The sequence below is a fragment of the Crotalus tigris genome, unplaced genomic scaffold (genome assembly GCF_016545835.1).
Source record: "Crotalus tigris isolate CLP2741 ecotype Arizona unplaced genomic scaffold, ASM1654583v1 scf7180000024167.7108832, whole genome shotgun sequence".
NCBI classification, from domain to species: Eukaryota; Metazoa; Chordata; class Lepidosauria; order Squamata; family Viperidae; genus Crotalus; species Crotalus tigris.
The window spans coordinates 4447286-4474895 of NW_024100417.1; the positions used below are offsets into that span (position 1 = coordinate 4447286).

Here is a 27610-nt window from a genome sequence, read left to right on the forward strand (position 1 = left end):
CTGTGGCTGGAGGGCCTACTCTATGCCTTCCCTTCCCTCCCGCTGACTCTGGCAACCATCCACAAGCTGATACAGGAGCAGGCGGAGGTGATCTTTGTGGCCCCCTACTGGCCTCAGAGACGCTGGTTCACCGACCTGGTGAATCTCTCCCACTCTCCCCCATGGAAGATTCCCCCAGATCACATGTCCCTGCACCAGGGGGTCCTCCAACATCCGGACCCTCAGTGGTTACAGTTAGCCGCCTGTCACTTGAGTGCAGAATCATGACTCAGGAGTTGTTCTCACCAAGGGTGATTTCCATGATTCAGGCCTCTCACAGGCCTGCGACCAATTGCATTTATGACTCCACGTGGAGAAGTTTTTGCCATTGGTGCGAAAGGCGGCAACTGGACATATCAAAATTGACAATCCCTCAGATCTTAGACTACCTTCTCGACGGCCTAGATAGATGCCTGGCCCCTGCGACCATCCATAGACAGGTGGTGGCCCTAGCCACTCTACTCTGGCTCACCATCCCAGAATAAGCACCTTTATCAAGGCACCAGCAACACCAAGCCACCCGTGGTGCACAAGTACCCATCTTGGGAGTTGTCCCGAGTTCTACTCGCACTCACTAGACCGCCTTTTTTTTTTTTACAAATTTTATTTATAATATAATTAAAAACAAACAAACATTGGATTTGACGTGACATTCCAGTATATACATTCTTATCAGGTTATTCCACTTTTTACAATCAGTTATTCATCTCTGCATATACATCTAAGTTTTATATACAATACTTGTTCTAAAACAGTGGTTCTCAACCTGTGGGTCGGGAACCCATTTGGGGTCGAACGACCATTTCACGGGGGTCGCCAAACAACGCAGTCCGCCATTTTTTCCCCCTTTTCCTTAGCTGTGCTACTCCCTTTTATTCTATTGGCTTTTGAAAGCCAATAGAATAACTCTCTTGAATAGAGTCTAATTCTATTGGCTTTCAAAAGCCAATAGGAATTGTCCAGGCTGTCTCTGCCCTGCTGAGCCCGCCAAAAGTCCCATTCTGCAAACGGTGCTGCACCAGTTGAGTAGTCCTCGACTTACGACCAGTTGAATAGTCCTCGACTTACGACCGGTTGGAGGTCGCGGCATTAAAAAGGTTGAGAACCACTGTTCTAAAATAACACATATTTCTATCTTAACATTCGTCTTTAATCCCTACTGTCCTCTTCAAATTCCTCCAGCAGTAAAATTTATCCCAGGTTTCATAATAAACTGATCCACATTTATCTTTTAATATTATTGTGAGCCTGTCCATTTCCGCACATGCTAATATTTTATGTATTAACTCTTCCTCTGTGGGAATTTCCTTGCTCTTCCATTTTTGCGCTAAAGCAAGCCTAGCTGCAGTCAGGATGGGTAGCAGCAGGTAGATTGTTCCCTTGTCATATTTTTCTGTCATTATTCCCAACAAGAAGAGTTCAGGTTTTAACTCTAAGTCCAGTGTTAATATATCCCTCAACCAGTTTTGTGTCCTGTTCCAATACTCACGGATCTTTGGGCATTCCCACCACATATGGTAGTATGAACCTAATGCTGTTTTACATTTCCAGCATAGGGGTGGAATGTTTGAACCCATTTTGGCTAACCTTAGGGGTGGGAAATGCCATCTATAGAACATCTTGTAAAGATTTTCCTTATATGAAGTAGCTAAAGTGAGTTTCCTATTCCTTTCCCACAGTTCTTGCCAAATATGTAGGTCGATACTAAAACCAAAATCCCTACTCCAAATTAACATGGTCTCCTTAACCTGTTCTTCATACATTGACTAGACCGCCTTTTGAGCTGGTTGCTACTATAATCTTGAGGTCATTATTCCACAAGCTCACCTTCCTGATCTTCATCACGTCAGCCAGGCACATTTCTGAGCTGGCGGCTCTATCAATCAGGGATGATCTTTGTATTTTCCACCGGGACTGGGTGGTCCTTCGGCTGGATCCCACATTCGTGCCCAAGGTCAATTCACTCTTCCATAGACCCCAGGAAATTATTTTGCCAGATTTCTGTCCCTATCTTTCCCATGACTTGGAGCGGCAGTGGCACATGCTGGACGTCCGCAGGGCGCTACGACGATACATCAAGCGTACGGCGTCCTTTTGCAAGTCAGAGGCCCTCTTCGTTTCCTTCCTCCCGAATTCTATGGGGCAGAAGGTGTCCGCTTCCACCATAGGTAGATGGATCAGGGCTTGTATTGCGGAGGCGTATCAGTCTTCTTCACTGCCAGCTCCAAGTCATATCACAGCTCACTCCACTCGCAGCACTGAGACCTCTGCAGCATGGGCCACTCAGGCGTCCATCGAGGAGATTTGTAGGGCTGTAACATGGTCTTCTCCCTCCCTGTTTGTACGCCATTTTAAGATAGACCACTTTTTTTCCGCGGATGCCTCCTTTGGTAAGAGGGTCCTTCAGCAAGTGGTTTCCGAGGACGTGGAGCTGGCCTCGTCTGTTTCCCACCCATTGGGACACTGAGGCTTTGGTATGTCCCATTGGTGGATTCTCCATCTCCTGTGCTGGAATTAGAGATTTGAGAGCCAACACCTTGTCCTAGCATCAGCCTCTTTCGCCTTCATCAAGAATGGGATCTCCTAGCAACAGGGAGTGTGTCAAGCTTGGCTAACTTGGTCTCAAGAGCAGGCAGACAGAGAAAACACATTGGTGGATTCTCCATCTCCGTGCTGAGAAAAGGTGTTCAGGTAAGACAACACCCGATTTGTGAGTAACACTGTTACCATCTTTTCCGGCATATAAGATGACTTTCTAAACCATAAAAATCTTCTCAAAAGTTGGGGGTCGTCTTATACGCCCAGTCGTCTTATACGCCGGAAAATATGGGTACATCAAAGCAAGCTCCCCGTATCCTGCGCCCCATGCTCCTCACCCCTTGGCGCAGGGATTGGCTGTCCGGATGAGAGTTTAAGTGGCCCACGCAGCCAAATAGCCCTAGAAAAGTGTCCCTCCAAGAAACAGCCGGGAGGAAGGGGCGAGGTTGGAGCATTGGCAGACCAATGGCGGGAAAGGAGCGCTGGCGGAGAGCCAACCGAGTAAGAATGCCTGTCGGAATACGTCGGAAAATACAGTAGTTGAAAAAAAAAGTACTTCATCTACATATTGAATTAAAGAGGGAAAGGAATCTTTGGGACATGATACTGTACATAGATATTGACCAAGTAGAAATTTAGTTATTATAAGTGAATCTGGCATGGTTTGCCCACATTCCTATCTAAACAGAACTATGTTCTACATTCTATAACAATGTTGGCCTCCTACTGTTATTAAATCCAATTCAAAATGGTGATTATATGTAATATTTAGGACACAATTATCTAAAGGAGCGCATCATGGTCTTCTAATTTCACTGGATCAGAGACCATTTTTCTGACCAGCTAAACCTCACCAAGTAAAGGAGAGATAATGAAATTGCCCAGTTTGGGCAGCTGTTCCTCATGAGTAAATTGCAGGAACTGAGATTTCTGCAACTGGCTCATGAGGTGAGTGTTGGAAGTCAAGGATGTCCACCAAACTCAACCACAATATGGTTTGATGAACACAAACTTCTGCCAAACATTATGTCTTAATCACTTTTGGAAATTGCTAATTAATTGCTTTTCAACTATTAATAAACTTCCAATTAATACTTTTGATAAGATATACTGGATGTGTTTCTTTAAATCCTTGATGAAAGATTCATCCATCCATCCATCCATCTTATTTTTTATTAAAAGTAATAATAAAATTATTTTATTAACAGCAATAGTAAGAACTAATACAAAATAAAATAGAACAGAAGAAACAAAAACAAATAAAAATAACATTGCAATAAGAAAAAAGTAGGAGAACGTTTAAAAAAAGAGAAAGATATAAAGTTTAAATTGGTGGCTTTTGATATTCTTAATGGCCATTATAAGTACAATTGTATTTTTAGTTGTCTTCCTGACTTATATCTTGACTTTCTTCTTTCTATAAATCTATCCTGTCTGATCATCAAAACAATAATCACAAGAAAAAAAAAAACAAGACAAGGGGTTTCCAATGACCAATAAATATAGATCTTACACTATTCTAATCAAAATAAGTTCTGTCAATTTCACCAGCCATTCCTCCATGGTGGGTAATCTTGAATCTTTCCATCTTTGTATATGTAACAATCTTTTGCTGCAGTAATCATATACTAAAACAATCTTTTGTAGCTTTTTTTCTAACTATTTATCCATCAACCCTAAAAAAAAGAAATTCTGGTTTCAATTGAATATAAAAGTATAAAATTCTCAGTATCTATGTATGTACTTGAATAAAATGTTTTGGTTTTTTTTTTTACATGCCCATCAAGCACAATAACCTATTCTTCCTTTTTCAAATTTCAACAGATGTTTATATGTTTTTGCAAGTACATATTCATAATCAATATATAATCAATGTAAGACTTCAAATTCTGTCTTATTTTGTTTTTTTATCTATCTGAATCTGTTTAATAGTTGTAAATGAGAAAACCAGAGACAACTATATCCTCTGTCATTAGTTGCCTTCTTGATTTAATTTTATATTCCTCTTGATAATTTTCCAATAATTCCTGGTACTTTAACCATTTGTCTTTGCCTGCTATTTCTGTTCTATCGAATGTCTATTGTGCCGAGATCAACAGAGATGTTTTGAGCACAGCCTGGGTTTATATCTATTCTATAAAACATATTAATTTTAACTTTATGCTATCATAAGCATCCATGCCATCCAAACCCCTAGTTGTGGAGTCCTAACTCTAAAAGTCTCCTGTTCCTCAATAATACCAATTTCTATTATTCAGACTAACAACAAGCTGTAAAATATAATGAAAAAAGTTTCAAAGATAAGTTTAAGGACATTTAAAAAGTGTTTTATTTTGTATTTGGAACAAGTGAAAAAGTGTGATTAGTATGTTGATTTTGGAAAGTTATAAATGGATTAGGAATCCAGATTTGAAATAAGATTTTAAAATTGATTGTGAAAATCCTTCCTATGGAAAAATGCTGTTGTTTTGAAGTCTTAAGGACAAACATGATAGAATTTGAACACTGGAGGAAACCTGAGGGAACTAAAGATTACAATTACAGGAAAAGAGCATTTAAATTTGACTTGCACAGTGTGGAACAAAATATTTTAACACTGGATGTATTTGTGAATAACTGTGAACAATGGATCCAGAAGTTAAGCTTAAAAGTATCTGCCTCTATAGATAGATGACTGTTAAGATATATTATAGAACAGTGATGACGAACCTTTTAGAGGCCGAGTGCCTCTGCCTCTGCTCCATCTGTGCCCCACCCCCACCCATCCGCAGGGCCACCCACCACCTCCACGGCCCACCATGGTGGCCACGCACTCCACCCATGCCCCGCAGCATCATCTGTTTGCGACGGGGCGCAAAGGCGGAGTCTTGTCCCCACTGCCCGGCTGCCATGTCCTTGGCTGCACTGCTCCAGGTGGGCTGTGCCTGGGGGTGACTTTCCTTGGGGGGGCTGCTGGTGTGGAGGGGGCCACAGAGAGGGCTCTGAGTACCTCCTCTGGCACTTGTGCCATAGGTTTGCCACCACTGTTATAGAAGATGAGCACGTTTTGCCAGACAGGATTGGGACTGATTTGAAAGCGAATTTAAAAATGAGAGACTGCAAGAATGATATGGAAAAAAGATTTTATACTGAATATACACTTGATATATATATGAAACTGGCTGATGTCTTAATAATTTAAAATGATATACAACTGACAAACTTGGATAACTTTCTAATCTAGATCTAGAAAAGAGAGCTGTTAGAGTTCTGAGGGATTTTGTGAGAAGAGACTAAGAAAAAATAAGAAAATATGCGCTAGGACAGTGGTTCTCAACCTTTTTATACGGCGACCCCTGGTCACACGGACGCGCCGCGCATGTGCGCGTGCTGCGCATGTGCGGCCCGGCCCCATGCGCGGCACGCATGCACGGCACGCATGCACGGCCCGGCCCCATGCGCAACGCGCATGCACGCCGGCACCCCATGCGCAACGTGCATGCGCGCCGGCACCCCATGCGCAACGTGCATGTGCGCCGGCACCCATGCGCGGTGATGCGTGCGCAGCCCTGCCCCCATGCGCGGTGCGCATGTGCGGCAGCGCCCCCTGAGGGGGGGAAATGGCAGATCGCGTTGTTTGGCGACCCCCGTAAAATGGTCATAGGTTGAGAACCGCTGCGCTAGGATATTATATGAGGGAATTAAATATCAAAATAGTTAAAAGTAAAAGGAAGCAGTATAAAGTGGCTTTATTTAATCAAGGTTAAAATAGATATGTTGTTATTTCTGGCTACTCCTAATGGACTTTTGCTGGCCAGGACTGATTAATTAGGTTGCAAGGATCTGTTTATAAATATGATATGAAGAGTTTTTTGTTCTGTTTTAAGAGAAGATAAGTTGTTGCCTTAGTTTATACATTTTTGTTGTGAGGAAAGGGGACAGATTTCTTTATATATTTCTTTTCCTTTCCTCGGCTGTATTTTTATTTTTATGCATTTTTGTTATCAGATCAGAATAAATTCAGCTATTGAATACAGCTAACTATTGTTATACTGCCTATAAAATTAGGCACCAACAATTGTTATATTTTCTCTTTCTGTTTTTAATTTATTTTTAATGCATTTGTTTATAATTCTGGTCAATGACTGTAACAAAAACATTACATTCATTAATAAAATTTAAAAGAAAAACAAAATCCATTCATAACATGTACGCATACACAGATATTTATCAATTTGCCAAGTTTAGATTTTTTTCATTTTGGAGATTGAATGCTTACATACAATTTAGAAACTTTTGAGTTAGTCTATAGAAAGCTTATATGGATTTTGGATTTATTACTTTGTAATTTTTAATCATATTTTTTAATGAATGAAGTAGTAGTTAATCCACTTTAAGACAAAGACTATTGCAGGGGTTATGCTGAATTATTACAAGGGAGTAGTAATATGTTTATTGGTTGCAGCTAATAAGCAATAATTAAAATATAAAAAAAAGCTTTGCTGTTTGAAATGTTAATTCGCAAGATTGTTAAAATATGCCTATAGTAGCTTCTGATTAACGTGCACTATTAAAAGCCATAGAGACTGAAATGAAAGATATCTAATGAATAGCTTGACAATAGAAGAAACTTTGTGATAATTATTAGCTTTTCCTTATGGAATCTTAATATACTTTCTGTTCCAAATTATGAATATTAATCTAAACAAACACCAATATTAAGCCTCTGCTACTTTTTTATTTCTCTTCACATATGCATAGTTGCTTTTGTTGAGTTTAATTATGAATTGGGGAATTTAAGGAAACGTCAAGATTGGAATTTTAGTTCTGTTAGCTTCCTGAAAATAAATAAATCCATCCATCTCTCTCTCCCCCCCCCCTTCTCTCTCTCTCTCACACACACACTATAAAAGGCAATTTAGAAAAATAAATTTTCTGTAATGCTGTATAGCACATTGAGCCTAGGCCAGTGGTGGCGAACCTGTGGCACTAGTGCCAGAGGCGGCACTTGGAGCCCTCTCTGTGGGCATGCATGCCATTGCCACAGCCCCGCCTCTCCCCCATAGCTCCTTCCTCACCAGCAGCTCCCCCTCGGAGAATCACCCCCGGGTGTGGCCCGTGCGGAGCTGCACAGCCAAGCACATGGCAGCTGGACATCAGATGATGCTGTGGGGTGCAGGCAGAGGACGTGGCCACCATGGCGCTGCAGGGCCGCCTGGGCGATCTGCGGCGTGCCGTGGATGGCCCTGAGGGTGGGTGGGGTGAGGGCGGAGCAGGACGGGAGTGGGCAGGTGGAGCGAGGGTAAGCCGGTTTTTGGGCCTCGGTCTCTAAAACGTTCGCCATCACTGGCCTAGGCATAGCATTGCCTTTAGCACCCATTGTATGAACAAAAATGTCATTTGAAGGTTGAATTGAAAGCACTGTCAGTGACGGTGTTGCTAAATTCACATTTAATATAGCAGCCTGGTTCCAAACTATGAGGAAATGGTTGAAATGGCAGAAAAAAATGCTTCATGTTTAATTAAACTTAAAGGTTGAGAACTGCAAGTAACACATATGTAAAGGTAGTACTATATGCACAAACTGGGCAGGGTGAGATTTGTATATATGATGAGGAATTGATTATTTTCTGCTGCTGGAAGCGATGTATTTGTGATGTCTGATTATTATTATTATTAGATTACTTTGCATCATAAACAGGCTGAAATGTAACATTTGCTAGGTATCTCTCTCAGCATTATATTCACTTTGTTGGCCTTTCCCTCCTTCCTTAAAGCTTTTGCCTTTAGAAATGTAAATTTTGGCAGCCAACAGAATTATTATGGCTTTCTTGCTAAGGGATGTATAATGGATGTGTGTGTTCATGTTGAATCTGATCATAAGGACTTGGTTGTACATTTCAGCACATTAATGCTTGGATGGGTTGAAAAATCAGGTAGCAGATTCAGTAAATATATTACTTTACTGAAGGCCTTTTCAGGGGACTGGACATTCTGCATTCCCTTTAGATATCTTGCAAGGTCAGTTAAAAACAGCGGTCTGAAAAGAAAGTGAATAAGATCAATAGCAAATCACTGACATTCCTAGAGAGCAGATGGAAAGCCCCCCTTATGAGAGGTCTTTCCATTTACCATCACCAGAAATCTTCATTATAAAAGGCTACTTTCTTTTGTAAGGTGCATAACTCATTGAGGTTGATCTTCTCTTATCATCTAGATTTATCTCTAATCACTGTTAATAGCGAACAATTCCTTTGCTGAAGTAGATATTAAAAATTGTGAGCTATAATTGAGATGGCATGCTTTTTTAAAGCTATACTCAGATTTTGTGTCTTGTAGATAGTTTCGCTTTCATCTCAGCACAGATGACTTGGGGGGGGAAGGAATCTTTTTTATGTACATCTTATTTCACTTGTAGTACATATGCTGCTATAAGAATGTGAGCCATCTGTTACCTGCTGAATTAGGGCAGGATATAAATAATAAGACAAATAATATATAACTATGTACAGAGTCTTTCAAAATGTGCTTTTTGTATATTATCTGTATTCTTGTTGCTGATTTTTTTTACTTTTATAATTCTATTTTCATGTCCATAAAAGTGCTTTGTGGGAAAAAACCCTTATTTTGCAAAGTCCTTTTGTTGCTGCCTTCTGCAAAGCCCCATGGGAAAAGGGGAACCAGATATTACACACACACACACACACACACACACACACACACAGAGAGAGAGAGAGAGAGAGAGTTTCCATGAGATAAGAGAGAAATATCTCACCATGCAATGGACATTGGTGACAATTGGTAGAAGTACTTCCATGAATAATATAGGAAAGGTGAGAAGTTATTTTTCTACTTTATTTCTAGCAGAATCCAAAAGCCAGGAGTGAAAAATGCCCAATTTTTCTCCTTCAAGCAGGCATTTTTCATAAATTGTCAGTATTTGTTTTGTGCTGCTTTTGCTTCTCAGAAGAACCAGAAAGAAGAGGAAGAAACTAATGTTCCTGAAATGAGGTATGATTCTTTGCTTTGCTATGGGTCTGCTACAAAAGTCCAGTACAAGGACAAATAGCCCTCTCTTCCCTCCACTCTCTGCTCAGGCCCCCAGACTGAGAAAGGAGAGGTAATGGCCACAGGTAATAGCTTGGCTATTGAGTTGAATCAAAATACATTGGTCCTGGATCTCCATATGTCACAGATGAAACAGGAACGTTTGTTACAGGTCTTCTATAGCAACACGCTCTTAAATTATTTAAACACAAGAACATTAAGGAAAATATGAAATTATGAACCTGTTCCATCCTTTAGGGGTCTTGGGTATTCATTCTAAAATTTCATTATCTGACTTATTTCTTAAAATCTGTGGAGATTTTTTGCTGATTTCATTTCCCAACTTTTAAATGAATGAAACTACTATCTCTCAGAGGTTCTCTGGTATTGTTCAGTTATGGTACTCTCTGACTTTTTCTCTTAAAAGATTTGGTTTTCAGTTGGGGCACATACTGCTCTTTATTTGCTTCTATGACAATGCAGATGAAATAATAATTTCAAAGAGACAACAACTGATACGATTCAAGAGAAACTTGTATATTACATAACTGACTATCAGCCCAGTTTTGTTCCTCCCAAGGTTTTTGTTTATTTGTTCAACCAGAGATATAATCAATAACCAAGAAAAATAATAGACTGAAGAATTGCAGGTCAATGAAAATGAATGAACTGTGATTTATGCTTGTCACTGTTATTATACAGTATTACCTGTTTGGATAAATCTTTTGTATTGTTAGAATAAACTAAGGACATGCTGGAACAGAGTTATGAAAGAGGATCTTTCATGCTGAGTTGTGAATGTTTTAAAAATTATACTCAAATAGATTATGCATATGGGCCAGAAAATTGTGGAAACTTTAAATATAAGTCATTTCATGAAACGTCTGCTTCTGTCTGCTAGTCTGTAATATTCAGAAAATATTCAGAAAACCATTAAGAATGAATGACCTTAATTCTCAGTTAGAATTATTTCCTGAACCATTACTTAAATAATTTTGCATCTCTCCAGGAGAATGAGATAAGTATTAGCAGTTGTATTAAAAATTGCATTGTCATAATTAAACCACTTACTTACTAAATTATTTTATCCATTCATGTGTGTGTTTTGCAAGAGACAAGGGAGAGAGCACCAACTAAATCAAAGCCATAATGTGGCTTATTTACTTTTTCTTCATCATGAGGTGCAAATTTATACACTATGATTAATAAACCATAGTTTCTTTTTATAATATTGTCCAGCATGCAAAGCCAAAAATAGCAATCTTGAATCTTCAGCAGTTTAGTTTTCTTCGTGTGAATAGAACCTTGTGAACAAATCTTAGATAATAAAATCTGGTTTACTTATTTTTAAAGCCTGATTTATTCCTCCCTGAAATTGGTCTGCATTGTTACAATCGATGTTAATTTATTATATGTTGTGACTGATGCAGGAAAATTTGGTACATTTTGCAATACCTCTTAAACCTTTTTCAAGCACTTGTTTGTACATTAAGAAACCAGGAAACATATTGTAAAGCTTATCAAATACATATATTAAAAAGAATTAAGAGGTCATGATGTTTATTTCATACAGTTTTGACTTCTTTAATCACATTTTATATCCCCTTGGTTGTCTGTGTATTATTATACAGAATATTTGAATAGTTCGCTGTTTTTTTTTTAAATAGAGAGCCAATTTACAAGATTCTAAACTCCTGTCAGTGAGGCAACACCTCATTCTAGGGAAGTCCTACTGAATGCTCTTAGCTGCATTAGCCTTTAGAGATAAAGTAATAACAAAATGATTTTTTTTTTAACCATAGTCTGACATGAAACACAGTGCATGGCTCTCCATTGTTACTAAACCCATGAATACTTTAGCGTTTTCAAAGATACGGAAAAGTTCTTTCCCCATCAAACACATAACAAACAGTAATAAAGAATTGTTGTTGCTCAAATGTTCCCGAATATAAGCATGCTATAAAGATTGCACTTTCTACCTCATAGCACATTGCTACTATTCTTATCACTGTAACAATTCTAAGTGTATCAATATCAGAGTGAAGGAAGTATTATGCCATGGAATGAGAGGAAAAATAGGAATTAAGCCTAATAAAGTTATAATGAGAAGCATCATTCATTGCTTACATGTGAACTGATTATTCATCATGTAGGATCAAGGTGAGAGAGGCGGCTCTATGACATTTTAAAGAATTGTTCCACAACAAAGCTTCTCTCTGCTAGAACTGTGATTTTGTACCAATCAATCAACAAGGCCTTACGGGATTTCAGATTACTCCTATAAACACTTTGTGCATTTCAATTAAGGGGGCGTGATGTGCAGAACAGTTGGATGACAAAGAGAAATCTGTAGTTTTTGTGTGTGCATATGTCCATTGTGCATTGTTGTTTATGAGAAGATTTAGATGCACAAAGAGAGCTTACTTTTTAGTCCAAGGGTTTAGTTGTTTAAAAGACCTTTCCAACTCTTTTGCTAAGGAACAAGTATATTTGCTGAACAATAGTACTTTTAATAAGATTCTTTGTATAGCATCTTGAATAAATAGTCTTGAAGAGAGCCTCAGTATCACAGATACCATATCTTTCTTACAATAATATCTCTAAATTATTTGTGGTATATTTTATGAATCTCAGAGATATATCAATTATGCCTTCTATCCTAAATTGTTGAGTAGAATATCTACAGATATAGCTTGGAGAGCTATTTAGAATTACTTATTTGAGAAGCTCTTAAGGAGGGTTCTAATATATTTAATGTTTATTTCAGTGTTTCTGGTCTCTAGTAACATCATGCCAGGATTGCTGTATTCCCACTTAAGATGTTGTATTAGTTTTTCAGCAACTTTGGTCAGTGAATATATGATAAATTTATTGAGAGTGCCTGTGTAAAGTTCTGGACTAATTCCTGAGATTTGCGATTTTGATTCTATCACTTTCTTAGAAATTACTTATTCCATTATTTATTATGCTATATGTGTCCAAATAAAACAAGAATAAGGTATAAAAGATTAATAATGTGTATTTGAGATTTGGTGTAGAGAAATTGTCTGGTAACAATGGAATGGATATGATATATATGAGATATGATATATGATGTGATATATAGAATAGAATAGAATAGAATAGAATAGGTAGTATTCTTCAAAGATACCCATGCCTGATTTGTGTATCAAATACGGTTATAATATAGCTAATAAACTGTGAAATAGTTTAAGTATTTGATACATAGAATGGCACACACTATTGCCATAATTTCTTACTATCTTCCTCTGATTTTATCATCTAAAACAATCCTTATACTTTCTTTCCTCCCATATTGCCATGCTGAACTATCTCATCCATCTATGTGTACAAGATAAGAGCTACTAGGTATTTTAACCTTTTTGCAAATACTCTTTTCTTCCCATTTTTTTCTGATCAGCTTTTCTACCTGTTATTCAGTTGGGTAACCTATTTGCCTGACCATTTGAAGAGATACCTCAAGACTTCATATTAGACAGTTTTCTCAATCTGCTCATAGTTTTAAATATAATTTCCATCATCCTCAAATTGAATGGGTTATTATTTTATAGAAAAATCGAATGGCACTAGGTTATGGAAGGCTGTTTTTAGAGATTCTCATAAGATTAATTATTAAGCAAACACTATCTCTCTATCTATCTATCCATCCATCCATCCATCCATCCATCCAATAATTCTTTCAACATTGTATATGCCCGTGGTGGCGAACCTATGGTGGCACGCAGAGCCCTCTCTGTGGGCACATGCACCATCGCCCCAGTCCTAGGCCTTCAGCTGGGTTTTATAAAACCTTTTCGCTTTAGGCCTCCGCCGCTGTGTACACCCCCCTCCCCCAGTTCAATCAATTTCAACTTCTTGTGGGAAAAAAAAGATCTCACAAAGTTGGAATTGATTGATTGAACTTTTTAGAACCACCCGGTCTGCCATTACCACCGTGGCCACGCCCACCCAATGGGCCATACCCATCCAATGGGCCACACCCACCCGGCACCCGACGATACATAAGTGGGTTTTGGGTTGCAGTTTGGGCACTCAGTCTCTAAAAGGTTCACCATCACTGGTATATGCTGTCACATTTATGTAATTCAAGATGTAAATAGCAAATTCCAGTGCTTTTTTTTTCTTAAAAAAAAAAAGGTGCCGGAACTCATACAAACCGCCTTGCCTACCTTACAAGGTTCCATCCAAAAAAGGTGCCGGAACTCTGTTCTGGGCGTTCTATGAGAAAAAAAGCCCTGGCAAATTCTATTTTTCATGCTTTGTTTGAATAACCAATAGTTTCTACATATTTCTTCCATTTTCATATTTGTGAGTTGTTGTTTTTTTAAATAATTCTGAAGTTCTCCAATCTGCCCAAATGTTTTTTTTTCTTTAGCAAAGAGTTGGTAGAATTTCAAACAAACGTGTGTATTTTTTCCTTTATTACTGAATATTTTTTTAACTATGGTAGTTCCCTTAATACATTAGGAGAGTTAATTCTGACAGATGCTATATGTTTAATTTGTATATATTTTGCATAATCAGTAATCCAGAATAATTGAAAGCAGAATGAAAATGTGACACTGAGATAGAATATATAATTCCATTTGAGTTTGACATTTTAGATGTTGCTGGACATTTTACTTTTGGAACTTATCAGACTGTGCTTTTGTAAGATATTTTACTTAATAGACTGCTTTAGCTATCAATCCATCTAGCCCAATATTGTTGATGCTGAATGGCAAGGGATCCATTCTACCTTTGGTGTGGGGCTCCCAAAAAGTTACATAAATGGGAATGCAGTTTTAATTTAAAAAAATCAATAACAAAATGGGAATTTTTAGCCAACAGTGGAGAAAAAGTATAGTTGTCTAATGTTCAGAACTTACCGTGTGTTTAAAAAACTTTGATTGATTAAGGCAGGATCTTTTAAAAGCTATATTAAATTAAATTTAGCACGAAGAAAGTGCCAGTGAGGCATGCATGATAGTCTTCAATCTTAGCTCCACTGACTAATTTGTGGAGGGTAAATTTTAATCTGTTATTAAAACTATAGTTGATAGATCTCTAAATTAAATTGAATAAAACACATACTCCTAGAGCTCACATAGAAAACAATAAATGGTGTTTGAGAGAGCTAGGAAATGGCATGTAGGTAAGATGCAGTTCATTAGTTGTTTTTTAGTAGATGTTATAGCCATCTTAATGCTGAAAGAAAATCATAAATCTGGCTGAAGATCAAAATTGAATTTATTTTCTAAGAGTGTCATAAAATATGGAAAGTATATTTCAGATGTACTGAATAGTTACCGCTGAAGATCCAATTGTCATCTGTGCAATATTTGATTATTATTATCTAAAGATAGACATTGCTAGTGGATAGCTAATTGGCCATATATGCAAGAGCCATATTTTACAAAGGTATATATGATCTAGTGATCTGTGATTAAACCCTCTTTCATCTTTAAAATAATTAATAGGAGAAATACAATGATTTTCCAGAGCTCCGTCTCTTGGGTAAGACATTGTATTCTTCCTCGTATTATTTCATTCATTTTCAATCCCCTCAAAACCATTTGTCGTGTAGGAGAAAACTGGATAACCATATACATTTCTCTATGGACAAATGATAGTAGGGAGCAATACTTTTAAACAGCATATCATTTGCTTTGGTTTCAGTCTAATTCTCTGTCATTTCTTTGCATATCATTGTTCCTATTGATTTAAAAATTGCATTGTCCATCCCCCAGAACTATCCGTAAATACTATATCTCCATTCACTATGAGAAGTAGCATGGATACTTATATGAGAAAACATATCATCTGAAAATGTTTGTAATGATTACAAAAGCCAGTTGTTATGAACTCTAGTATTTGTTGTGAAATAAAGAAGTATAAAAGACCTACAAAGCCCAGTAAATAGACATTTACAGTTAACATAAATTCTGTGGAACAAGGCATCTTCTCATTGAAATGGGAAATAACACCTAGCTTTTTCAAAAATTGGAGTTTTTTGAGGTGTGATTAATTTGTTTTTTCTTTGATTACAGGAATACATTTGCATGTGTGACACTGGATGTATTGACCACTTTCTCTACTTTGGAATATGAAGCCTAACTTCAGCATCTCAACATTTGTTGTGGTAGCAGCAGTTTTATGCTGCTTGATGTCATCAACAGAAGCAGATAGTAAGTAATTACCTGATGGAAATATATTATGATTAGGATCATTGTAAGATTGTTTTATAAAAGTTACAGATGATAGAATGTAAAGATAAATCATCAATTTTTAGTTTGTATGATGCTAGCAAACAAATCATAAACTTACCATAAATGTACTGAAATCCTTCGTTGTCTTCCATTACTAAATTTCAGCTCAGTGTACATGGACACTAGGACAATCCTTGATTACATATTTTGTAATGTTAATATGATTTCTTTTCTTGTAATGTTATAAATTTTTCACATGCAGAATATTCTTGTCTTTTATTTAGTTTTTTTTTTCTGTGCACCCATATGCTCTCACTTAGGATTCACGAACTTTGACCGAAGAGAAAAAAAAAAATGTTTTTTACTAGTTAGCTACAATATAGAAATCTTTAGACATTTTAGTAACCCTTTTTCTTTTGAATGGTAATTATATATTGTATTATCTGTTTAGGAAATTGGTTATAAGCACATTTGGATCCCCATTCATGAAAGTAATTGGGTTTATGTAGTAATACATCTGTTCTTAAAGCCTACTACTTTCTGCACTGAATGGCATATGAATACATATACCAACTGTATACTTGCATATATGTACCTACACATACAATTCTATATAGAGATAAATTAACATTCAGTGTTTGAATAACTGGATAATCTGCATGTACCCCCTAAGAGTAGGGAATACTTTGAGGCCATTGACAGGATCTGAGACAGGATGGGGATTGCACTAGTTTATAGATGTTTATAATGACAATAATTTCATGTGATAGCTCAGTCTTAGAAGATGTTGTGGAATTTTAGCCTAGAGCCATGCCAACCACTAAGAATTTATTTATTGTTGTGGTTTAATTGTTTCACTAATACGAATTGGATGATAATATTTTATGATATTCATTGCAACAAATATAATGACATCTAATTAGGAAAAATCACAAGGTACAAGATTGGAGAGTTCTGCTTAGTGACATGGATTGAAGAGTACTGACTGTTGACTAGAGGAACATGAATAGGCAATGTCATGGAGCAGCTAGAAAGACTAATGCAGTCTTACCTGTATAACAGAATAACTGCATCCAGATCTTGAAAAATAATACTTTACATTCTATGCTAGATAGATTGTACTTGGAATATGGTCTCCAGTTCTGGACATTGCAGTTTAAATGGATATAAAGGAGCTGTAGTACAGGGGTCCCCAACCCCCAGTCCGTGGAACAGTACAGGGCCACAGCATGCCAGCAATCAGTCTGCACAAACAAGCAAAGCCCCATCTGCAGGATGCAGGCAGCACACAAAACCACGTACTCTCCAGTCTGTAGAAAAACCTTTCTCCATGGAACTGGTCCCTGGTGCCCAAAAGATTGGGGACCTCTGTTGTAGTAGACTCAGATAAGCATTACCAAGATAAAAAGGATTTGGAAACCAAATATTATGAAGAATAGTTGCTGGAACCGGATACATTCAACTTGCCAAGCTATCAAGTAAAGAGGAAGCAGAGTTGTTCTTTGCTGAAACTAAGAGCAGTATAAGGACCAATGGGATGTAATGAAAAGAACTGACATGTAGACTTAATATAAGGAGGTATATTCTTGTGGTGAGAATTGTTTAGTAATGGAATGAATCTCTATTTATTATCCACATACAAAAGGTTCACAGTGTGTTTATTGGTTAGCTTTAGAGAGTGGTTTGCAAGGCTCTTTAATTATTATAGAGTTAATATACAAATTATATCATAAGGGTGAAGGATGCAATCCTGCTTAACCCTTCTGTGAATAGTGATTTCTTTGTTGTAATCTCCCTGGTTACAGCAATGAATGTTTAATCTCGATTTTTTATAAATTTACTTAGCAGCAGGAGCAAGCATCTATCTATAACGGCATTTTAAAATTTGCATCAGTCCCTTGATCTAGGAATACATTCAAACACAAACCTGAAATCAATGAACATAGCAAATAATGTGAATCCAACTTTAGGTATATTTTTTTTCACCAAATGCAGTAAATAAAGGCTCGAAAGCAGGAGATTGTAAATTCTAGACCTGCCTAGGTTTAAAATGAGCTCTGTGCACTTTAGCTGACTATTGTCAGTATGAAACATTAGAGACAAATTATTCTGAAATTAAGATCCTGGTGTTTGCTAAATGTCCTAAACTGCCTGCTTAATTGGATGGATATCATATTGAGTCTCTCAGGATTGCACTGTTCAAAATGCCCCCAAATCGGCTACTGCCTTGTGATCATTCTAGAGGGCCACTATTTAGATCAGCTGCTATTTTTTCAGCAGACTTTCATTTACATGTTTTATTTGGGCCAATCTGGGGCCATATAACTCTTCTGAGGGCGGAAAAGCTAAATTTTTAAGGACTATTTTTACAGTAGTGCAAAATGTCCCTAGTGCAGTCCTTCACTGTGAGGCAGGTATGATTAGAGTGGATTTTATATTTGCATTTGCCTGTGTATATTTTTAGATTGGTTAAGATTTCACCCTGTGGGTCTGGGACCTTAATACTTGTGGATAATTTTGAACCAGCTTGGAGAAGATCAGTTCCACAAATTATATAGTTACAGATATTGTAAGATGAATTACAGATATTGCATTTTCAAAATGTGATGGATTTATATTTTTAAAATAGGTATTCGATATAAAAAGCAATTTGATTTGTTTTCCCGGAGATATTTTCTTCAATAGTCTATATATCTTTATTTTAGACCAGTAAATTATCTAAATCGGATAACTAATCCCAGATCTAATGGTAATAGTTAGCACATTTTAATGCACTCCCAAAAGCATTACTTTAGGAAACAGTTAAGAACATCACCTAGATTTTGGCCTTGTGGTGAAGGAGTGATAGAAAATATGTTGCATATATAATAACTTCATTGTTCATTGTATAAAAATCACCGGTTACATTTTATAATCCCTTTGTTAATTCCATGTCATACATACTTTACCCGGAATATCTTGCATACTTGCTTCTAATTGCATACAAATTAATGAATGGCTTTGTTGCATGTGATGGATGGATTTGGACTTGAACAATGACTCTAAATTACGAATGTTTTCTTATACCTTCTTATTGGTACTCATGATAACAAGGTGATACTTTTCAGAGCAGATTGGTCAAATAGATCAGTTACAACTGATAGCAGTCCTGAATATTGGCAATTTCATTTTTCCCTGAAGTCAGTACAACAGGTAGAAATTAAAGTTATTAAATATAAAGTGCTGATACTGTATGGGCATGTGTACTGTATGTAACAGAAAATCTCTTGAACACCATGTAGTTGTCCCTATTGATTTTGTGGAAAAATTGAATACTGGTGAATAGCATTACAATGGTTACTCAAAAAGTGGAGTCAGGAGAAAGACTTATTGATGACTTCTTTCATTTATATTTTTAAATTGTATTCAGGTAATTTCCTTGTAGCTGAGAAGGTATAATTATGAATATAACCCGTCTCCTCAGTTTATACAGAGCCATTTCCCCTACTGCTCTGAAGTAATAGAAAAGTACCATAGGAATGTCAGACCCAATTAAGATCTGCTAAATGTTTTGTACGCCTCTGTTCTAAGGTGATAGTATAGATTAGAGCTATAATTGACCTGGGCTTTGTAAGATAATTATATGTAGAAATGGAGCATAATTAATAATGCAGCAAGATATATATATAGATCGTTTGTGCTATATGTATCTGAAAACATAGAGCCTTGGGTTTCTCACTTCAAAATCTGTTTGTTGTTGCAGCAGCGATTTTTCTGCAGCTGCTGATACTCCAGCTTCTGGATAATCAGTCAGCTGGTCCCAAAGTGAAGCTTTTTAGATGATTGAAATGCCTTTTAGGATTTTATATTAAAAATGTGTAAATACGGGTTTTCCTCCAGTTAGATTTATTCAGTAATCTTAAAAATAGTCACTTTTCAGTATGTGAATGCAGGGAGTGTCCAGATTTCCCTGCTGTAAAAAACATATAAGTCGAACATTTCTATGAAGTTGGCATAGACTTGCTGATGCTAATAAAAATAGAAGGGAGGTCTGGCTTTTTTAATGCACATACGCTAATTTGACTAATTTTCCATTTATTTACTTTCTGAATTTCTTATCATTTTTGTAAAGGTAACCGTAATGGTATTATAGGTTCTATTTTTAGAAGTGATTCAGAATGATTGTTCTACATCAGGGGTGTCAAACTGCCAGCCCGCGGGCCAGTTTCATCATACCAAAACCGCACCCACATCATTGCTGGCAATGCAAAAAGAGTCGCGATACGTCGTGACACGTCACGTGATACAGCGAGTTTGGTACCTGTGTTCTACATTTTCTTTGTCTGCTTCTTCTTGTTTCTCTTTTATGTGACCTCTGTTTTTCCCCTTCTATCAGCTTTTGACTGTGCAATGGAAAAGAGCTTTCAGATTTCATTTAATATTCATTTCAGTTGTCAAAAGAAAAAAAAATGCTTTTACCAGGTTCCTGGAATCTATTTCTTACTAAAATCCCAAACAGCAAAAAAAAAAAAAAAAAAAAAATACAATTCTGAAAATGAGGAACTGAAAATTAGTTCTTCCCAGGGAGGCTATTGTATGATTTTAGTCCCTTTATTAGGCTTTGTGTTTGAGGTTTGGAGCCTTCCACTAACCAAGGATGACCTGCCACAGCTCGTTTCCATGGCAGGTGAGTTTCAGATTATCTCAAACACAATTTCCAAGCCTTTGGAAAAAGTTTTTTTTTTGGGGGGGGGGCTGGCAGGGATCAGAAATCACCTTGTCTGATGGAAGAACAAAAATAGTAAATGGAGACGTTAACCAATAGAGGATATGCTCAATTACTTATACTTGACATATTGACATTTGAGAGGAACAGTGTTTCTTCAGTGAAACACCAGGTATATGTTTTCAGGAAGGGGACCTGTCCTGTCATCTGATACTTGCACTGATGAATCTGGGATTTATATGGTTATCCCTTGCATGGATCTTTCAATCTTATAACTAATAGCTGCTCCAACATACAGATATGTGTGCACCTAATTAATTCCAGCAAATGGAAACCTCTAATAAATAGCATCATTTAAAGAGATTAGAGCAGCAGTTTTTTTTAATCAGGAGGCATTACAATTTCTCTTACAGCTATTGGAGTGTGCATGACCTCTTATTGAAAGTATTAACTATCAGTATATGTGTATATATATACATGCCAATGTCAGATGGGCATTTCTTCCTTGAGAGGTGTAAGGTCTTCACTTTACATTGTTGTGATTTTGTACTCCCAGCTCCCAGTAAACAAGCTGGTTTGTTTTTTCTTAATAGTTTGTCATTTCTGGATTCCCTTTTCCTTTGAGTTTCACATCTGGGGTCTTCTTGATAGCCATGTGAAATGTTCTGAGAGTCTTAAGCTTTTCGTCATCCAGTTTTGCTGGAGGCCAGCCAGAGTTTTAACTGGCAGAATAAGGTGACCTTGTAACTTGTTACTTCTAGGATGTTGCAAGCAGCTGTGTTCAGAATTTGCATCTGGAGGAAAAATATAACACATCTTTAAATACAGCTCTACCTTTCTGTACTTAAACAAATTATTCATTGCATTTCTTTCACTCATTAGTTTTTCCAGTACTTCACTAACAGTGATAGTTTATTTGAAAAGGCTCAAAAGTGACCAACACAGGGTAGCTTTTAAAGAAAAGAGCTCCTTTATCTTATTCTACTTCCTTATACTTTATCTTCCTAAAGATAAAGTATACATGCAAACAGTTTTATTAAGATAGATGACATTTGCTTACTCATATTTCTGAATTGGAAGTGATTAAGTGTGGCTATCAATATATTTAAGTAGCTAAAGCTTTTTTAAGATAAAGAACTGAAGCAACCATGCAGAAGAATACTAACTTGCAAAAACAGGATGGCTGAAGTCTTTGTGGCTTGATTAGGTAATAAAGATGTATGTTTGTGGACTACTTTATTTAGCATCCACCCTTACATTTCTGGATAAGATTTGCATATTATAACTGCTTATTAAAATCCTTTTTCAGCCTTTTCTATCTTGGACCAGCCGCTGTAGTATGGGAACATGTTGATGAATGTATGTGAACAGACTCCTACATTCTCTTCCACTTTTGGAAACTTGAAAGTTCCAAAAGAGGAGAATAAATATATGTAACTCAGAGCTGAAATGTGGAATTCTCCTTGCTTCTTGAGTTTGATTGTTTGCTTGCAGATGTTTCATTACCTGACTAGATAACATCAGTCTACACCTGGAAGTGTACAAAGCAAGTTCATTATATTTTTTCTTTTGTTATGGAAGACTGAATCCTATAATCAGAAATAGTCAATCATTCAGTTACTACTGTCTGTTCCTCTTGATCACATTTTTGTGAAGAAAGCATGCTAAAGTCATTGACATTTATGGACCATGATAGGTAAAGAAGTTAACACTGACTGAATACTGCTGTTTAGTTATCCTATAGCCAGGAACTGGCTCTGTGAGGGTTGGGTCGGGGCGGCGGGAGAACAGTGCTCTGCGAGGGTTATGTCGGACGCACGTGTGGCTGCTCCTCATTTTCTGCACCATACTGGGGCTGGGCTGGACTGGGTGCAGAGCCTCCTCACCACTTCTTTCCTCGCGGACATTGGGAGCTCCCATCCCACCTACCACTCATCTCGGGGCACCTGCCGCTCTCCAGCCCATCGCTGGCCACCTGGGCACGCTTAGCTTGGGCCTCAGGCAGATGGAGGCTGGAGGGGAGCGAGAACAGTGGCTGCCTGGCTCCTCCACCTGAGGATGCATGCGGGAGAGGCGCCGCGCGGCTCAGTAAGCCTTGGTCCACCCACAGAAGGAACAGGAGGATGGAGCACGAAGGCTGGCCAGGGATGGGTGCGGATTCCCACAGGGGGAATCTGACCAGCCCCAGCCTGGAGGGGGTGGGAAAGGCCGAGGAAGCCCAAAGAGAGGCATCCTGGTGTACCTGGCTGGCTGGCTGGCAATGGGCTGTAGAGCGTGGAATGGCGGCAGCTGCCCCAGGATGAGCAATAGGTGGGGTGGGCGCTCCCGATGTCTGCGGGGAAAGAAGCCGTGAGGAGGCTCCGCGCCCAGTCCAGCCCAGTCCTGGCATGGCACAGAAAGCGAAGCAGCAGCCCCATGTGCATCCCCGTGCACAAGTGCACCCCCGCCCAGGGCAGCGGAAGGCACAAGGAGCCCCGATCCTAGCACAGCCTCTCCCCACTCTCCTCCCCCCCTTGGAAGAGCTGCAGGGCTCAGAAGCCTCCCCCATGCCCCCCACACCTCCCCCAGGGAAGAAAACCATCGCGAGACACTCTTCTGTTTTAACTTTTTTTCCTTGTTGCTTTTTGGAGTTTTCATCCTGCTTTCGTGAGACGGCAGTGTTTGGGAAGGGGTGTAGCTGCCCCCTTCTTCCCCAACTCATCAGCTGAGCAAGACGCCCTCCTGCCCACTGCCCCACCTGCCAGAAACCCCCTGGATCTCCCCCAACCCTGCCTGGCCCCCACACACATCCCTCCCCAGGAGCAAGATCGAGCTGGCCACGCCCACCCAGCACCCGGCTATACATAAGTGGGTTTTGGGTTGCAGTTTGGGCACTCGATCTCTAAAAGGTTAGCCATCACTGTCCTATAGTATATCAGACCTGACTTGGTATAGAAAGTCCCTAGGCTGTAAGTATTTTTTCCATCTGAGAGTGTTCACTTTGTGCCATTATCCCTCTTCCTGTTGTTGTTTTGCTCCTGAACTTTTGGATCTACTATGACCTCTAGCCAGTTATATCATGTTACTGTTCAAAATCTTCATCTTCCAAAATGTTCTGGCTCATCCATAAGCTGAATTTATTTTCTTACTTGTCTTAAGCACTGAGATGCCTCCTGAATTAATAGGAAATCCTCTCTTCTTGTCCTCTTTACCTCATTTTTCTTCCATCTTTACATTATACATCTAAGCTTTTCCCAGCCCTAGTTAAAATGATCAAGCACCGCCAAGGATAAAATAATTGATTTGAACACTGATAAGTGGACTTTATTTCTTTGCTTTCCCCTTTTTATTTTAGGTTAGACTCATAAATTCATTGACTTTTTTACTATGTATGTCCTATTTCCTTATATATTTTTATTATACTATGATAGCTAATGTATATGCGCTTTCTATTTTCTTTTAAATGTGAATACCTATTCTCATTTTAATGCTTTTAAATAAACTGTTCATTTCCCCCTGCATTTTAATTCTTAATATATAACCTGTAATGCTTTTGTGTGACTCCCTGATTCATTGAATATCATGAAGTCCATTTTCTAAGAGGACACAGTGATTTAAAGTCAAAAGTATCTTGTTTTGCTAAAGTTGAATACATAGAACTCATACATGCAAATCAAGCAGAACATGGTTCAATACTCTGTGTACCGGGGTGGATAATAATCTATGATTTAAAAAAATAAATTAAAAAAATGGTTTGTTTTTTATTTAAATCAGATTTTTTTTTATTTTTATCAAATTTATTTTAATAAAATGCTTTTGGAGTAAACATCTATCTAAAGATAGTTTTCTATTTAAGATACATTAATAAATTTAGTTTATTCAACATGAAATGGATCTTAGTTATGTAGCATGAGGCTGTATATTCTGCAATATTTACATTTTTTGTAAACTTGTTCAATGAATCCAAGCTCTGCAAGCTGAGATAACATGTACTACATTGATGCATTCACACAATATCACAGTAACCATGAGGTAAATCATAAAACAAAGTTCAGGAATATTCCTTTATCCCATTGTTTTGCAAATCTATGTACACTACATACTTTATGATTGTTTGAAGAGAAATGCATCTGTACCAAGCTCTAAGTGTTTTAATTAAATAAAAGAATTTGAGTAGTTCTCCAACTGTGTGATTAACCTATTAAGCTAAAATCAGTTTAAATGTAAATAAACATTTTAGTTAGCTTTAAGGTGTCACTCAGGTTTGGTCAGATAGCTATAGAGTGGTTTACATTTTATAACATTAATCATGATCTGTATTCCTAATATATTCTTGGCTTCTTTCTTTCTCTGGCTGTTTCAACCCATATTGTCTAAATAGTTAATACCTTGCAAGCTGCCAAGTTACTTTGTATTCTGCATTTCTGGTTGCTTTTCTCTTTTTTTTGGCCAACAGTTTACCAGCAGTTTCCTGCTTCATGGATTGCCTAGAGACTTAAGGCAGAAACACAAACAAATAAGCTAGGAAACTACGAACAGACCCAGACTTTCATTTGCACATCATGTTAAGCGACTGGCGAATACAAAAGAAAACCTTGTTACTGCATTCAGGAAATCCTTAGAAAATCATAATTTACTATCCTAAAACTGTTTCCTACAGTATGATCTACAACAGCTCACTGCAGCCAACTCGCTACGGCCAACTCACCGCAGCCAACTCAACCATGACCAACTTTCCGCAGCTACCTTGCTGCAGACAGCTCGCCATGGGCAACTCACTACAGGACAAATTGCTGTGGGACAAGAGTTATGCTAATACTGAAGAAATAGTGGAATAAAATCATTAAAGAAAGGATGCCAAAGGAGGAACAAAATTAAATCTGAATGACTAAAAATAACATATTTTTAAAATTATTTTAAATAATTAAATTGAATTGTTGAATTGTCCTGCAGCGAGTTGTCCCATGGTGAGTTGTCCCATGGCAAGTTGGCTGTAATAAGTTGACCCATTCCATCTACCTTATACTAGACAAACCACCTCATGAATTAGCATGATGCCATATTGCAGGGGAGGAAATATACAAGGTATCTTGGAGGAGATAGCTGGAGAAGATTTTGTAATAGATAAAAGCATTACTTCCCAGCATGAGAAGTTCACTGTTACAGCCACCAAGTCAATCGTGATAATCTTGGAAATGGCTAAGTGGCTAGAAATAAATGGGAACATCTGGCCACAAGAATGTCTCCTTTGCCTCCTCCTCCTCTGGCTGCTGGGTCTTGAAGAGAAGGGTCTGAATTGTTCTACTTCCATTTTGATTTTGCATCCCAGTTACAGATCCTTAGCATATCCAGTAGTGGGCAATATGCGTACCATCAAGCATTTGCTACTGAATTTCAGGTTATTTAAAAGGTTCACATTAAAAACAAATGAAGAGTGTTATTTTTTTAAGCTTTATTTAAGTATGAAAATGCCATAAGACTTTTGGTTCTTCTTGGTCAGATATAGCTACAGAGGGATTAAAAGAAATAATTAGTATCTGCACATTCTTTTATCCATTCATGTTAACATCTTATTGGGATCCAACTAAAATGTTGCAAACTTTACAAGAATGTCTACTAGAGATGATCTAGTTGCCAGTTTCTTGATAGACCTTGTACATGAAGATTCATCAATCTTGACAGATAGTTTATTTTTTCTGTTACTACTTTCTAATAGTATGTTCTGATACATGTCCTTCAGTAAGCCAAACATGGGGCCTTAAAATTTAAGTATAAAGAATGTTCAATTAAAGATAAAAATGAACAAATAAAATTTAACCTGTAGCTGTGCATTCTTTTCATCTTATTGTTATCTCCTGTAAATGGGGCTTTTAGGCACAACTATTAGCCTTTTCTTCAGAGTATACATAGCTCAAAGGGGGGATTAATATAATGGAATATAATAGTAATACTATTACTATGCATGCAAATGAAATATTGCAATATAAGAATTCTTGCTCTGCTGTTTTATTATCCAGAGGGAAGCATCATCATGTCATTTTATTTAGTATCACTTAGGATTTATATTTTGGGTGATTCATTTATTATGCTAGCTGGAGCCACATGACTGATTGAGTTATTGATTGTGTTTCCGACAAATAATTATTCTTGCATTGCTTAGGGTAGTTTTTGTTTTTGTTTACATTGTGAAATCTCTGTTTTCATGGATAAGCTTGTATTAGGAATTTGCATGTGTTAATCACTGATGTGCTTGAGCATCACATGTAATTATATAATTAAGCTTCCTATCCTAAAATCCTTCATATTGTAATTAACATTTGTTCATTTATTCTCAGTTTATCATTTTAAACAGGAATCTGAAGGGGAAAAAAAATCCCAATCTTGTTTAAGCTTCAAACTTCAAAAAGGGTTGGGGTTGAGGTGGGAATTGAAAATGTCTTCTGTATATCTTGGCTGCATTTTTAATTACTCATTTTCTGTTAAGACTCTTATTTATTTATCAATACCCTCTGATGTTCTAGTCTGCTTACCTCAGACCAAAATGTGAGTATTCAGAAGATTTGAGAAAGTCATTGGGGAAGTTGGCAGGGAAAGTCACAAATTGCTGAAGTAACTCTCCCCAGCTGCACACTCTCCCCCAGCTTCCCTGCACTGCACTGACCACACACATACCCTCCCCAATCCTCACCACACCTCTTGCACACCTCCAACATACTCATGCAGCGCCTTTCATGCACATCCTTGCACATTCTCACCAACCCACATGGTGCCTTTTGCTAATCTACACAATGCCTCTTGTATCCCTTATATCCTCACAGAACTTCTTGGACCCATGTGGTGCCTCTCATATACCCAACCCACAATGCACTTGTCACATATCCTTGTGCACCTCCCCAACCTGCGTAGTATCTCTTACACACTCCCTTTCATCCTTCTCCACTCACTAGAAGCCACTTACCTGCCTGCCGGCCTAGGACTTGCAACTTTTTACTAGCTTCCTTGCTGACTTTGGTTGTGGGAAGCTGGCAGAAACCGCATCATCCAACAACCATGATATTTAGTTAATGACAACAACAGGGACTGCAGGGAATGCTATCACTAAGCACTGCAATCA

General features: G+C 37.8%; 1 protein-coding gene across 2 annotated transcripts in view; it reads left to right on the forward strand.

Moving 5' to 3' along the window:
- The window catches only part of PTPRF (protein tyrosine phosphatase receptor type F), a 547145-nt gene that overhangs the window by 206869 nt on the left and 312666 nt on the right, over positions 1-27610 (forward strand). For both annotated transcript variants that reach the window (XM_039323287.1, XM_039323286.1), the window contains exon 3: positions 15654-15791. In XM_039323287.1, coding sequence (XP_039179221.1) covers positions 15710-15791 — 82 coding nt within the window. In that variant the 5' untranslated portion in view covers positions 15654-15709. The remainder of the gene's footprint in view (positions 1-15653; positions 15792-27610) is intronic.